Source organism: Catharus ustulatus, chromosome 1 (genome assembly GCF_009819885.2).
Source record: "Catharus ustulatus isolate bCatUst1 chromosome 1, bCatUst1.pri.v2, whole genome shotgun sequence".
NCBI classification, from domain to species: Eukaryota; Metazoa; Chordata; class Aves; order Passeriformes; family Turdidae; genus Catharus; species Catharus ustulatus.
In genome coordinates this window covers 67,709,192-67,723,605 of record NC_046221.1, presented here as the reverse complement: position 1 = coordinate 67,723,605, position 14,414 = coordinate 67,709,192, and the positions used below count along the sequence as shown (strand labels likewise).

General features: G+C 39.8%; 1 protein-coding gene across 8 annotated transcripts in view; it reads left to right on the top strand.

Moving 5' to 3' along the window:
- Nucleotides 1-14,414, top strand: part of PHACTR1 (phosphatase and actin regulator 1) — a 303,608-nt gene that overhangs the window by 247,680 nt on the left and 41,514 nt on the right. For all 8 annotated transcript variants that reach the window (XM_033071845.2, XM_033071811.2, XM_033071816.2 and 5 more), the window contains 2 exons: nt 6,735-6,943; nt 8,418-8,574. In XM_033071845.2, the coding sequence (XP_032927736.1) occupies nt 6,735-6,943; nt 8,418-8,574 (366 nt within the window). The remainder of the gene's footprint in view (nt 1-6,734; nt 6,944-8,417; nt 8,575-14,414) is intronic.

Below are 14,414 nucleotides of genomic sequence, written 5' to 3'. Positions count from 1 at the left end.
CCTGCTTCTGCCATGCTCCCCTGCACTGCTAGCCCCAGTTCTCCCGGGCTCCCCCGCCCTGCTGGCTCAGGCTCTGCCGCCCGCCCCCGACACTGCTGGCCCCGCCTCTGCCAGGCTTTCCCACCTCTGCCGGGGCCGGCCGGGCTCCAGCTTGGCTTGGGGCTGCCGCGGGCTCTCACTTCCGTGTTGGCAGCTTTTAGAATTTTGTTAATAGATTAGCCGCCCCGGAATATTAGCCGCACTTCTGGGTTTCCACCAAAATTTTGGTCAAATTGGTGCGGCTTGTATTCGTGAAATTACTGTATTTCATTCATTCCACAGCAGCTACCTTCTTAACCATTTCCTTCTGGCAAGAGGTAGCACATTTGATCAGAAATGCCTTACCCACCTTAGGACTGTTCTTTGTTATTGTCACTTATGAGTATCTCAGAGTGTTTCTCCAAGTAGTAAAGTAAGTGAAGCATGTTGTATAAATGCAAGCTGCCCTCATAGACTGCAACAACAGCAAGCTTTGGAAAATGTATTTCATCTTACAAAAAGTTTTCTTCAGGAAAACTGAGAAAATCTCAGAACAGGGAAGATATTCTGAAAAATTGCATGTTTTATTTAGTACCAAGGACAGCTTTGTAGCCAGCTTGTTCTAGGGGCATCAGATCATCTTGTTATACAGGAAGACAAAATATTTGGTCTAACAGACAAAATGCCTAATGATTTATGCCTCAGTATTTCTGTCTGATAATGCTACCTTCATTATATTCCATAGGTGGAAACAATTGGATTATTGATAGCAGTTTCTCCTTACTGCCTGAAAAAGAGTCAGGAGAATAGAGGCTGTCTCACACTGCCAGCTTATTTTAGTACCAGTATGTGATTACATCATGGGGCTAATGTTTCTACAGCATGGGAGAATTCTCAGCTGGGGAAAAACAACTAGGGCTATAAAGGAGATTCTAATTCCCATCAGTGAAAGAGTTGTAGAGGTAGGATAGAAAGAGCATCCACATTGTCTCCCACTGCCATACCACTGCCATACCCAGTCACTACCCATTTACCTCTCCCATTGCCAACATGGCTGGTCTGATGCCTCTGCCCTACCCCAAAATTCAATGTGCCAGGCACAGAGCACAGCTGTTGTCTCCCAAAGGCTCCTTTAGGGCTGCACTGCCTCATGCCGTCCCCTGCTTAGGTCTGATGTCTTAATGTCTGGCTCACACTGTGTGCAGAAGGCCCTTTGTTATCCTGAGCCCAGTGACATCTCTCAGAGTATGACTTCATTGTGGCATCTGTTGCCCCACAGCAATGAATGCTCCAGTTTCCAGTCATCCATCATGTTTATGTCTACAAATACGTTTAACCGATTTAAAGAAGGTGATGCTGTTTGGGTTTAACTGTTAATTTGAAGCTGAAGCTCTAATGCTTGTTAAAAACTGAATAAGCAAGCCTTCATGTCGCTATGATAAGCAATTGCTTCCCTTTGCAGTTAATAAGAAGAAAAATAAGAAAAGGTTGTGGCACTGATATTTCACGTTTAAAATGAATAGGAGTCCTAGTTCATGATCTTGCAGACAGATTTTTCATAGCCTTTTTTATGTTGTTTAACTGTTAGTTGAATCATGGATTAATGTATTGAGTACTTTGTGCTCCTTGTCAAAACAAATCAATAACTTTGGCATTCACAAGGGAGAAAATAGGTCATGATCATTTCCTCTGCAACAGCAATTGTTATTTTTGTAGTATATAACAGTAAAAGTATTTCAAACCATTTACAGTTCTGTGAAGCTGATCTTGCTGTTAAATTCTTCATTTGCTTTTTTCAAGCCACATTGTGATCTCGATAAATTGGCCAACTTTGCTTGAAGATTTGTGCAGATTTTTAGAGACAATTATTTCACCAAATGCCACTATTTTCTACTATTTTTGACAGTACTTACTTTCCCATATTGTAAAAATCTGCATTAAACCCCAGAGAAATTATACTGCAGTATTTGTCATTGCACGTTTCAGCTCAAAACTCTCGACCTGTTAAACTGCAGAGTTCCTAGATCTCCTTCCTCTGTTTGGAATTTGGCAGTGTGTGGAGTGACATCCTGCACTTTGCTGTTCCTTCCAAGTTAACAAAGTACTGGGCCACTACTGTTGGGTCAATAATCCTGAGGATGATAAGTCTCTGAGGCACCTTCTGGTGAATACTAAGGAGTATTTCTTCTGATCTCAGACATTATCTCAAAAGTATCTTATAACTTTACAGAATAATTGCCATGGTGCTGCAGTAATAATGCTGCCAAGTCTGGTAATTTGGGGGATTATATAGAATAGTGTTTTGATTTAAATAAGAGATGATCATATAGACAAGTACAGGTCAGGTTTCACCTCTAATTTATTTTCTTTTCCTTCCAGAATTTTTCCTTTTCTTCCTTGTATCTAGTTTTTTTGGTCCTGGTGCAGTGAAAGCTCCTCAAGGTCATTTTAGTTCTAATTATATTTACTGAATCAGTTTGTATCAAATCCACATTTTGTCCAGTAAACTTTTCTTAGACCTCACAACTCTCCTGTTCACCAGGTCTCTGAGTATGGACAAGAACGGCAAATGAAAGGCTAAAACCTTCCCTTCCTCTACCAATCTGGATTTTTTGCTTACACAGATAAGATCTCTGGAATTCAGATAGTCTAACAACATCTGAAGACTGATAGTTGAAATCAGTGCTTTGCCAATGAGCCACAGGCTTGCCAGAGAAAAATGAGCTTTCCCTCTGTACAGACCTGGAAGCCAGATTTTTCTGTCTTTGACCTTGCGAAAGTTACTGACTCTCTCTATTTTCCCCTCTGCAGGAGTGATTGCATGTAACTGCCTCACCTAGATCTAGTGCATATTAATAAGTTAATGTCTTAAGGTGCATTAAAAGGCATGTAATAGCTATTCAAGTCCCAGTTGTTCTTATGAGTTAAAATGATAGTTAATTTGTGGAATTTTTTATTCAATTTTTTTACAGACATTATAGAACATTAAGTTCATTTGTGCACTTAACACTTTTGATTGCAAACATTTTCTGGTACTCATAATGTCTATTCATAACCTGTTCTCAGAAGGGCAATCTGCCCCTTGTCATAGTATGACTATTATGACATGTCATTTGTGCTGCCAGTTTGCCTCTATTTTCCCTGATAAATTACCAGTTTTATGGTAGATTAAGTTGAAACAGAGAAATGTGTAATTTCCATGCAACCTTTTTTCTGCAACCTCTGTTGCTAATTTGTGTCCTACTGCAAATTACTTTGCCCTTCAGCCAAAAGGGTGTTTGTCAAGCATAAGTAAAACTCTAGATTTGGACACCAATTTTACCACTGCATTTTAGGAGTTGATGAAAATCTGGTAAACTCTGCCACCAAAATATGCAGATTTCATCCTTATGACTGAAATTAATTTGAGAAGAAAGACCATGCCCCAAAGCTGTGCATCACAAACAGTGGCTAAGGAAGCTTTGGAAACTCTCTTGTGACACTGAAATGTGTCTTTAATTTTGACTTAGTGAGGCAGTTTCTTGCTCTGAAACAGCCTGATTTTCTGCCTTGCCTGTGTAATTCTCAGCCTGTCTGGAAAGGTGACAATTAATTTCATTTACTCTTTGGGCTCTTGTACAGGAGCAGGCACAGATGAATCCAGGCCTCTGTTTGTTAAACGTAGGTACTAAAGAGCTGTTAAGTGGCAATATCTCACTCCAGGCTAGAATTGCCTCTGTGGCAGAGCAGTGAAAAATCACTGTGTCCAAAAAGACTGTGTGTGAGACCAGTTCCTCTGGGACACCCAGCTCAGCTTCAGACTGTAGATTTATGAAATGAAATGCATTAGACATTACCGCCAGTGTCTTGTAAATCTTATGAAACATATTTGAGTCAGAAAACATTTATCTTCCATAAAACTTGTCAAGAGAATTGCATCTTGTCTAAACTTTAACATTGCCCAAGGATAGAAACACTTAATATTTATAGCTCTACCTTCTCTGTTTTTCACACACATTCCTGTAGTAGAAACGTATATACAGTCGTTTGAAGCTTTTTCAGATGTTTTTGTTTTAACTGGTAAGAACAGAAAAGTGTACTGTGGATCTGAAAACACTCTGATAAAAATGTAACCCTTTATTCCAAAATCAAAGGGCCTAGCATGACAGACAAGAAATGTGCAAGATTTTCTGACTAAATTTTGCAGAAAGTACTTAATTTTTTTCTTTTTTTTATTTTGCCTGTACCACGAGTCACATATATGCTTAAATTTTGGTTGATTTTTCATTAAAGTATTTTCTCACTAGAAACATTGTAAGCTATAGTGGTGTAACTTTTTTGCTGTTTTGATCATGTAAAAATGGTGCAGCAGTAACTGCAAGTCCATGTAATAGGGAACTATATACTGTTCAGTTCCATGGGTTAAGATCTTCTTGAAACAAGTACTTTCTTAACTGTAGCTTTTTTTCTCTAATTTTGTTGCAAAACGCAAAACTGGTTTAAAATGGGCTTTTTGAAACAATAGTGTGCTTTTTGGTGATTAATGCTAAAAGATTTCATGGTGTAGACACCTGACTATGTGGGAGTTTATCTAATGACCCAGAGTCATTTATACACGATGGGCATATCCAGTGACCTTGATTTGTCTTTTTCAAGTATACTGCAGTATTGCATGTATTTCATAAGCACTTTGCTTAGACAGCTGACTTCGTCAAATTGCTGTGGAAAGGGCTGATTTTAATCAAGATCAACACCAAACACTAGGAAAAATGAGGGGCTTAAAATAGAAAGTAGTATTAGCAAGAAATGGATGATTCAGAAAACTTACAATGAGATGAGAAACTGTCTATTTCTAGATCACTAGTTCAAACAAAAATCCTCTGTGGTAACTTGTAAATCTTGTTGCAATCCTGTATCTGCTTGCTACCCTAAATTGATGGATCACTTTGATGTGTGCTACCCTATGGCCATGCCCATAAGGAAGCATCTGTAAGCTACATCCATCCTTCAAAGAACAGGGAAGCACCCAATAATCCTGGATGCTGAGCTACTTCTTGCTCCTTTCATTTGTACCTCAGAGGGGCTCAGTGAATTGGAACTTAATGTCTGTGTATCTATTGTTTTAAAATTAACTAAATGATTCAGTGGTTGCGTGCATGCAATTTTGGGTATTTTTTTAGCAATGTTAACAGAATTTCACAATATTATAGTTTTTCTCAGAAATCTGATTCCAGACTTTTGAATTTCCTCTCTTTCCTCTTTAAAAGACTTACTCAAAAATTAGCTTACAGAGAAAACAGATTTAATGAACTTCATAATATAAAAATTCTGAAAGTATTTCAATAAATTAATAGTTAGTTCAAAGCTTTTTAAAATTGCAGTTTGTTGATGTGTCATTATGAGAATTCAGCTGATGAATTCTAAAACTGCATGTGGGATAAAGTTTTTTGTGTCAAACTCATTGAAGTCCAATACAAAAATTTGCAAGCCAGTTCTTCATAAATCTCTCTTACTTTGTGATACAAAACATGGGCTATCACTAAGAAAATCAAGTTTCTCTCTTCAAGGCATCTAGTAAAGCTCTGTATCTCATTGTTGGTTAGTCGGCAATAATACATGCTGGAATTACAAAATTATTTCTTTGAAGCTGAAGATGATGATAACAGCATGGTATGGTTTGTTCATATCATCTGAAGCCTTTTCTTCTCTTTAATCCCTAAGCATATTTGGAGTAGCATTACATTCCTAGATCTACATTTTTAAAAGACTCTCTGGAAAGTCATCTAGCAGCAGTTTAAGAGTCCATTCTAACTTTTGGGTTAGAAGAAAGCAAAAATGTTTCAAGTTGAAGATAGTAGATTCAGTAGATTTCTGTAGAAAATCTTTTAAAGAGAAGAATACATTTTATTCAAGATGCAGAAGACCTCTGGTATTCAGGCTAAAATATTCAAGGGAATTGAGGGGACTCAATACTTGTCAGCTCCAAATTTGTGTGCCTCAAGGTCAACTTGGCCAGCACATCTGCTTTCCCACCTGTGTTCTTCTGGAAAATGAAATGGGAGTTTAACATAGAGAGGATGTCCAACAGGCAAATGTTGCCCATTTTTTATAGAGCTGTTGCATCAGTCAGGACTTCAGAGAGAGAGCAATTTCTGCTGTCTCACAAATAATCCTGAACTGACACCATTTTTGCCTGCCGTTCTCTCATTCTGATTTCATACTGCAAGAGCAACATAAGCCATTTAGATAAAAAATGGTTGGGAAACATGGTTCTGTTCCTGACACTTCCTTTCACTTTTTGTTTGACTTTGATCTTCACCTCCTCATGTTCCCGTTTCCCTACTTGATATGTTATTTAGTAAAGGGCTTTGAATTCAACACATAAACAGGGCTAAATAGTAGCAGTCCTTACCCAGGTCTTAATCTTATACAATGCAGGAAATAATCAATCACACCTGTGACAAAAGAAATATAATGTTAACACCAATTCTGATTGATGTTCAGCGCCTGGCTGGATAAAGAGCTGTCCTACCTCTCCCTAATAAGTATTGTACCCTAAATCTAATAAATACTCAGTTTAAACCTGTTAGATGTCCTGCTGGTCTTGAAAATCTTTCTATTCTCATTTCTTCTCAAAAAGGGATGAAATACCACTACTTTCCTATATACAGTGAGAGAAGCAACTCTGCCTTTCATTGAGCTGTTTCCTTTATTTATTTGCTTTTCTTTCCCAACAGCTCTGGTTTACACTCAAGTGACAGTGTTACAAAAACAGGACCTGGGGGCCTTCCAGACATGAGACAAGTGCCAACTGTTGTGATCGAATGCGATGACAATAAAGAAAATGTGCCTCATGAACCTGACTATGAAGATTCTTCTTGCCTCTATCCAAGGCAGGAAGAGGAAGAAGAGGAAGATGAAGAGGAGGATAACTCATTATTTACAAGTAAGACTCATTCCATTTTTCCTCTCTCACTTAATTTTTACTCTGAATTTGCAATACACAAAGGAAACACAAGGCCCATGTATTTTCTTTCTTGGCTGTGGCTTTTGCATCTCTCAAGGCTTGACTACATGGGGATGCTAACTCAAAATAACAAACAGTATGAATTTATAGTGATTTTGCTAAAATACATGAATCCCTGTTAGCGCTCAGACTATATTCAAATGACAGGTTTGGGCTTATATTGGTTCAATTACAAATTGGCTTTTGGATTCACTTTCCCAAATGCCCATGGTGAAGAGAAGCCCTACCTTTGGCTTAAATCAAGATCATCTCAATAGTTACTTCAGGAGGATGAAATAAGTGCCACACATAGAGAATCAGAGCTTTTATGTATAGTCAATATTAAATAATTTTGGAATCATAAATGTGCACATGCTTTGAAAAGAGTCACAATCAGAGGATTGGGCTCAGATAAGAAGAGGTTAATCGATAAGCCATATCACAATTACAGACTGGGAAAGGACCTGTGGCCTTCCTGACCTCTGTAAGGAAACCCAATTCCTGCCTCAGTGTGGCATTGTAGGACTGTCCCATGAAGACAAGATACAGTTCTTTATGTATGACAATTACTTGTCATCCTAGTCATTGACATTCCAGGCCCCTGCCTTTCTTTTCTTCTGGAACAGTACAATCAAACAACATCCCTTTAAAACACACAGAAAGAAAATTCTAAACCAGGCATATTTCATCTCCTCAGAACCCCACCTTACCCTGCAAGTGAGATAAACAGAGTTTGCTCTTAAACTAAAATCAGAACACAGCTGTACTATCTCATACTCTCCTGACAAAGGCCAAAACTTCTCGTATTTGTGTGTCTCTGTGTCTTGTCTTTCTTGCTCAAACTGCTTTGGACACAAGCCTAGGAAAGACAACTTGAGCCATAAAAGGCCACTGATTTTTAGTGTCCTTGCCACTGTCACTGCCCGGGAAACAGTCAGTGTAGAGAGAGATTTGCACTGCTTTTGATCGACTTTTGATTCCTTCTAGTGCTGGCTTGCATGTCTTGGTATTACATTGCAAGAGACATTCACACACCCCTCTCTTTTCACATGCCGTAGCTCTGCTGCCTGCCCAGATTCTGAGGTTGAATTTTTCATTCCGTTATATGGAAATACTGTACTAGAGAATAAAAAAGCTACAGATACTACTAGCAATTCTGAAACAAGCCCTTCTCCAATCACCTGCATGGAGCAATATATTAATTTCTATTTCCTGTATACCTACCAATTTCAGCTTTTCCTTATTATCATACGAATTGAGGTAAATTGAGGACATTTAATGACATCCCTTTTCCCGTAGTCCATACCAGTGTAAAGGAGAGCCTCATATCATCCCTTGGCTGGTACTTCTTAGCCAGCTGCATGCTGTAATGAAATGATGACACCTCCTTTGGCACCTCTCCTCTCTCCTACAGGCCCCCTGGCAAGGAAGCTCTGTAGGAAGGACTCTTTAGCAATCAAACTAAGCAACAGGCCATCCAAGCGAGAGCTGGAGGAAAAGAACATCCTTCCCATGCAGACTGATGAAGAGAGGCTTGAACTTAGGCAGCAGATTGGGACAAAGCTAACAAGGTAAGGGGCAAACATTTTTTTAACTCTTACTTTTGGAAATATGTGGTGGGATGTAGGTTTTTTCCTGTAGTCTTTAAACATTTGAAATCTATTTGATTGCAAAGTTCAAGAGGAAAATCCATGGAGAGGAGAAAAATGGTTCTATACATTTTTTTCTAGTCCTGTGAAGCTTCCCATATAACTCTGCATTTCATTTTCCTGGCATATGCTATGGGAACTCTCATTAAGTATCAGCATGAGCTACATGAATTTGGTTCTTTTTGGCACATCATTGGAAAATGTTCAGCTTTGATAACATTTCAGACCACAGCTGCAATGCCGTTTTATAAGCTGTTAGTTTGGCCAAAGGTCAGAAATATAACCTTGTCTTCTGACTGCATCACCTGTGAGTAGCTGAGACTTTTCCTGGTGCAAAATAGGTTAAGTCCTTCAGTACTTGCCTTCATTGGGTCAAGTTGGACAGATTTACCCTGTCTAGACACTTTGTTCTTCATAACAGTGTTCCCAGCTGTATTGCATGGGGTATAAAGGGGTGGCCATTAAATGTGGAGGATTTCTGACAAAAATTAGTGAACTGAAGTCAAACAGAACTAAGAACCTTCTACGTGCATGCCATGATTTCTGTAATCAATTTAATCCTCTTACGTTGTCAACTTGGTGGTATGCAGAGCTGGTGAATGCTGTTAGTTGCTCTCCTGTGAGAAAACCACAAGGAGACGACCAGCCAGTTGTTGGGAATTTTCTTGCACATTTTCATTTTTTATTTTGGGGGTGGGTGGATAAGGGAGAAACACTGCTACTGTGTTGTGCAGACAGGAAGAATAGAAACTCCTGGTAAATACCACTTTCAGCATTTTATTTACTTTTCTTTCATGGCCTTGTTTATCGCCTCTGGAATAAACTAACCACACCATTCCAACCTGTCTTTGAAAGTTTTTGTGCTGGATCACACTCAGCCTACTCCAAAACTTGTCTAATTCTTCAGTATTCATGTTGAGGGGGTTCAGCAAACATGCCCAAAATACGTAAGATGGTGCTGCACTGTTGCTGGTACTGTGACTTTTCAGTTCAGTCTTTATTCAGCTTTATTCCAACCTTGTTAGACTGCAGTTGCAATGGAGCTCTGGGTCCCAAAGAACAGCACAGGACAGCAAGGTCCCAGTGCTTATAGGATTGAATTTGAACCATTTTGAAGCATGTGAAGAATTTAGATTTTTGTCTCTTAGCATATCTCACTGCTTGACCTTGCAATGACATTGAACAGCATTTCTGCTATGTTGCCCATTTGCCTAAATTACTTAGGTCTCTCTGAAGTTTTCTAACGATGGCTGATGAAGGAAAGTAGTGACATTTACAAACATTGATTCTGCACAGCTCACTGTGCACCAGGTCTTTTTCATTATAAATATTTTATTTTTCACCCCTTCCTGTGTAAGCCACATATTCTTGTAATGTTTTTTGTTTCCCCAATTGTATCTCTGCTAATCTGAGTTTAATGGTTTGAGCTATAATGCCTTATCTGGTCTTCTAATATAGCTAGGACTTAGGGGCAATCACAAATAGTTCAAATAATTAAAACTGTGTATATATGAGTTCAAGAAGTAACTGAGCTGAATGAAACTGCTGTTTCATTCCTGCTTTGTATCAGTGTAATGCCACTGAAAATTATAGAATTTCACAAGCCTTAACTGGAATGGTATAGTTTCCAATCTGACCTTTATAGTGTCCAGTCTGACATTTACTAGTATTTACAACTGAGTATCTCATCCTTTTGAGTAGTGGAAAACAATCAAGAAATATGAGAAAACTATTTTGCTCATATCTAATATGTGAAAAACTACAGGCATTTCAGCAACAAAAAGAAAAGGTGCTTGTCTTACGAGTGCTTTATATCTAAATGCGATATATCCATGTGCACAAACTGATTAATACTAAAACAGAGAAAATATTTCAATTTGGACAGTATTTCCTTACTGTCCAGACTTTATTACTGAATTCATCCTTTGCTGTTGCTTGGTAATTGTCACACAGTGATGCAAATGCCAAGCAAAATTAAAGTAGTGAAGCATTTATAGTCCTTAGAGAAGATGCTAGATGCAGACTATAATTGCAGCTGGCAATTTTGGATTTCAGAGGGATTTGTACTGCTCCACCAATGGTCCCCTAGGGTTTAAAATATCCAGCCAATCAAATCACATATGCTACTTACAGAAGTAAAAAATGCAGAATAAAAACTTCAGCATATAGTTATTGTCTGTAATGGATCAATTAATTTTCACCAAGAGGCTAATTAGGATACTTGAGTATTTATGCATAATCCTGACAGTATTTAGTTTGGAAGAGCTCATTGGCTGCCACATTTGGCAGATCAGAATTTAGTACTATAAAGAGAATGTCTTTTTCAAAGATGCCTCTATCCAGGCATATTGAGATTGGCCATTGACATATTGTTTGGGACCAAAATCATCCCAGGTGCAGTTCGTCCAGCCTTCCTAGACTTGCACCGGGAATCAGTTTGGCTCAGAAAAGTCTGTTCAGTTCCTGTTTAAATGTAGCTTGGAACCTCTGAACCGCCTGTTATTCCCAGAAAATTGTTATGATTTTAGTGTTACATCAGCCAACTGGAAGAGAGACTCCAGAGCAGAATTCACAATTTCCCATACTGGGAGAATAATGCTTTGACTTACACCAGGCCAGCAGTAAGGGTGAGGCTGCAGGGACTGTACCTTACAGTAGGACCTGGCCCACTACACCCCTCGGTGTTTGCTCTGCCATGAGACAAATTCTTTGGGCCTGTCATAGAAACACTGCACATGAATGCTGCGCTTCCCTGGTCTGTGTCCTGTATGGCTCAGCATTTGCAGACCCAAGCAAAAATGGAGCTTCTTGCCCAAGGTGGCAAAATATGCCCTAGCAAAGGCAGGAGATTCCACATCATATGAATTCCAGCCACATGAACAGGTCTGTGCACCATAAACCATTTCTGAGGAGTCCTTTCATAGCAGTTATGGCAATTGATTACAGCAATTGATTAGAAAACCTCCTTCTCTAACAAAACCAGAATGGATTACTCCAAAATGTGACATCTCCTATGAAGCAAGGAGCAAAAGTAGTGAATTAAGATGCAGAACTTTCAGCTCAAAACCACATATGGCATGGGGATAGGAAATGGATGATGGAGGCCATGTTCTTGGCTGCTAAAAACCTTTGTAACTCCATTATCTTCTACTCTGAAATGCAAACCTTCTGTGCTAAGTAAATCTTTAAGTGGGTTTGGTTTTGGTGGGTTTTTTTTGCCTGTTCAGCTTCTCCCAAACTCCTCCTCCATTTTATCCTTCTGGTGCCTGCACAGCCTCACAGCTGCTCAAGAAGTGTGCATGTGTGACTGTAAGACCGAAAGGGGAACACAGGAGAAAAAACAATGCTCTGAAGTTAGTAGGGAGAGGGAGGGAAAAGACAGACATCTCTTTTCTGCCTGTCTCACTAGCTGTGTTGGTCCTGCTGGGAAGCACGGGTTCCCTGGTTGTTCTGGTTAGAGAAGCAGCCAGGAATACTTGGATTTAGCTTAGAGTGGCTGTCAGGGTGAGAGAAATGGGGCATTTCCAGGCTGTGATGGTGAACTTGGAGGTTTTCCTGGGGCAATGATAAATAAAGGCCTGTTAGGAAGCCCTGGTGAAAAGGAGGACCAGCACTGATGGATGATGGACAGCAGAGCTGCGCATCTCCCAGAGACTGCAGGAATGTCCCCAGGTACTGAGGCAGATGCTTCAGTGCCAGTCCTTTCACTTCTTTTTTGCCACAGAATCATAATGGTGCTCTTATGACACAGACTTTCTCAATCAACTTAGTAAACACAAGAGCCCTTTAAAGAAACACCAGACTTTGCACTCTCTTGGAATAGGAAGACCTGATTTCTTTGTGTGGCTTTAGATCAACTGATCTGCCGCACATCCTACAAGGGAGGCTTTCTAAAACATTCAGATATTCTTGAGTCTCTTAACCCACTGACTCTGATGAAGGTGCTCATTAGCAATTAGGGGTACTAAAGCTGAGATTTTAGTCCATTGCTTTTGAAGAATACCAGGTATTTATTTGTTTTCCCTGATTGTTTCCATCCTGGCTTCTCCCACCTGGTGGAATTGGATGATCTAATAACACAAAAAGTCTGGTAATCCAGTGTGCTGTCATCATGTTGTTATTAATCAATGTCAAGGGAACTTCTTGATATTCACAGTATCATTACTGGTCAGCATAATGTCTGTCTCATCAGCACACTCCTATCCACTGTCTGAAGTCTGGAGGCAGAGGAGACACATAAAGGCTGTCCTCTGACAGTAGTGCTTGTCAAGGGACTGCTACCCTTCACTGCAAGGCGCCACAGGCAACCCAGTAAGATTTTGCAATCCAATACGAGTTTGTGCTGTGCTGCTGCCAAAAGCTGTTAGTTGTAGGGGTCATATTTATCATGCCCAGTGTGAAAGCAAAGAAGGATGAGGTGGGGGAGCTGACTTCTGCACATTAGCTGACTAGTAAAATGAGAAACAAATATAAGAAGAAAGTAACAAGCTATCTATTGCCTCTTTCCTGACTCAGAGCTGCTCTTCCGATTGCTCGACTGAATCCTGTGTGTCTCACTGCGTATGTTCTGCTGGCTTTAAAGCAGTGAATTAGAGGCAAGTTCTTCTGCCAGATATACAGTAGTGCACTGCTTTGTTTTTTGTATAGCCCTAGATTTATTCACTACAATACCTTATGGGGTATTGTGCTTACACCAGCAAGTGGAAAATCGTGATCTGAAGCAATATAAATAGTGTATTGCAAGGATCATGAGGCAATAGATCAGAGACATTGTCTGTGTGCATATGGCTGTAAATAAGTCCACTTGAGATTTGGACATGCACACCTGCTGGATGTGTTTTTATAGTCCCATTGATGTTTTGGAAATAGTACTGAGATGTCTGTGACTGAGAAACACAGCATAAAAAGTCATAAAACTTTATGGAATGGCAGGTTTGACAGATGGTGGTCACCTACTACCTTGTTGAGAAAGGTAATCTACACATTCCTTGGTCAATACCATGCCTTCCTCAGCTGTGCTGAAAAATGCTGCTTAGAAACTGAAATCCTATGGTGGAATGAAGTTGATGAATTCCCACAGGTATAAAAAATTCTCATTGATTTTTAAAATGTCTTGACGCTGCTGCGAGGTTTTTGGACTTGTTCATATCAGATACCAGAAAGAATGAGTAGAAAAACTGGGCGGTTTTAGAGGAGGGTTGGACTGTCAGCGTTACCGTGAAAGTGGCAAATATTACCAGTACTGAGGAAGGGTCAGTCTGCCAGGCTTGCACAGTCATTGAAACACACAGCAGTTCTTCCTGAGGGGATGGAACAGTTCCAAGCAATAATTTTTATTTATTAAAATTTAGGTTGTGAAGAGATTCAGCTTTTTGAAATGGTTAATTCTTTAAGCAGCATTGCAGTCCCGCTAGGGAAGGGTTTATTCAGCCAGAGGATGGCAGCATGATGGCCCCTGTTAAGCGTGGCTGAATCTCCTCGTGGCTGCTCCCCATCCGGTGCTATGGAGGGCATTTTGTGCCCTCCCTAGCTCTGAGTCATTTAGGGATAAAAAGAATGGGCAGACAGCAGGATTAGGCTTTATTCAAAGACATCATGTTGTTGAGTAACGTGAAATAATTTCTTTCTAATTACGTTTGACGTCTGCAATTCTCACACTTATTGTTAACTTCCACTAATGAGAGGAAAGCAAGTGCCTAAAGCAAGAGCTCATCCCTGATGGCAGCACGCACGCGCAGATGTGTGTGAAGCTTGCAGGGTGC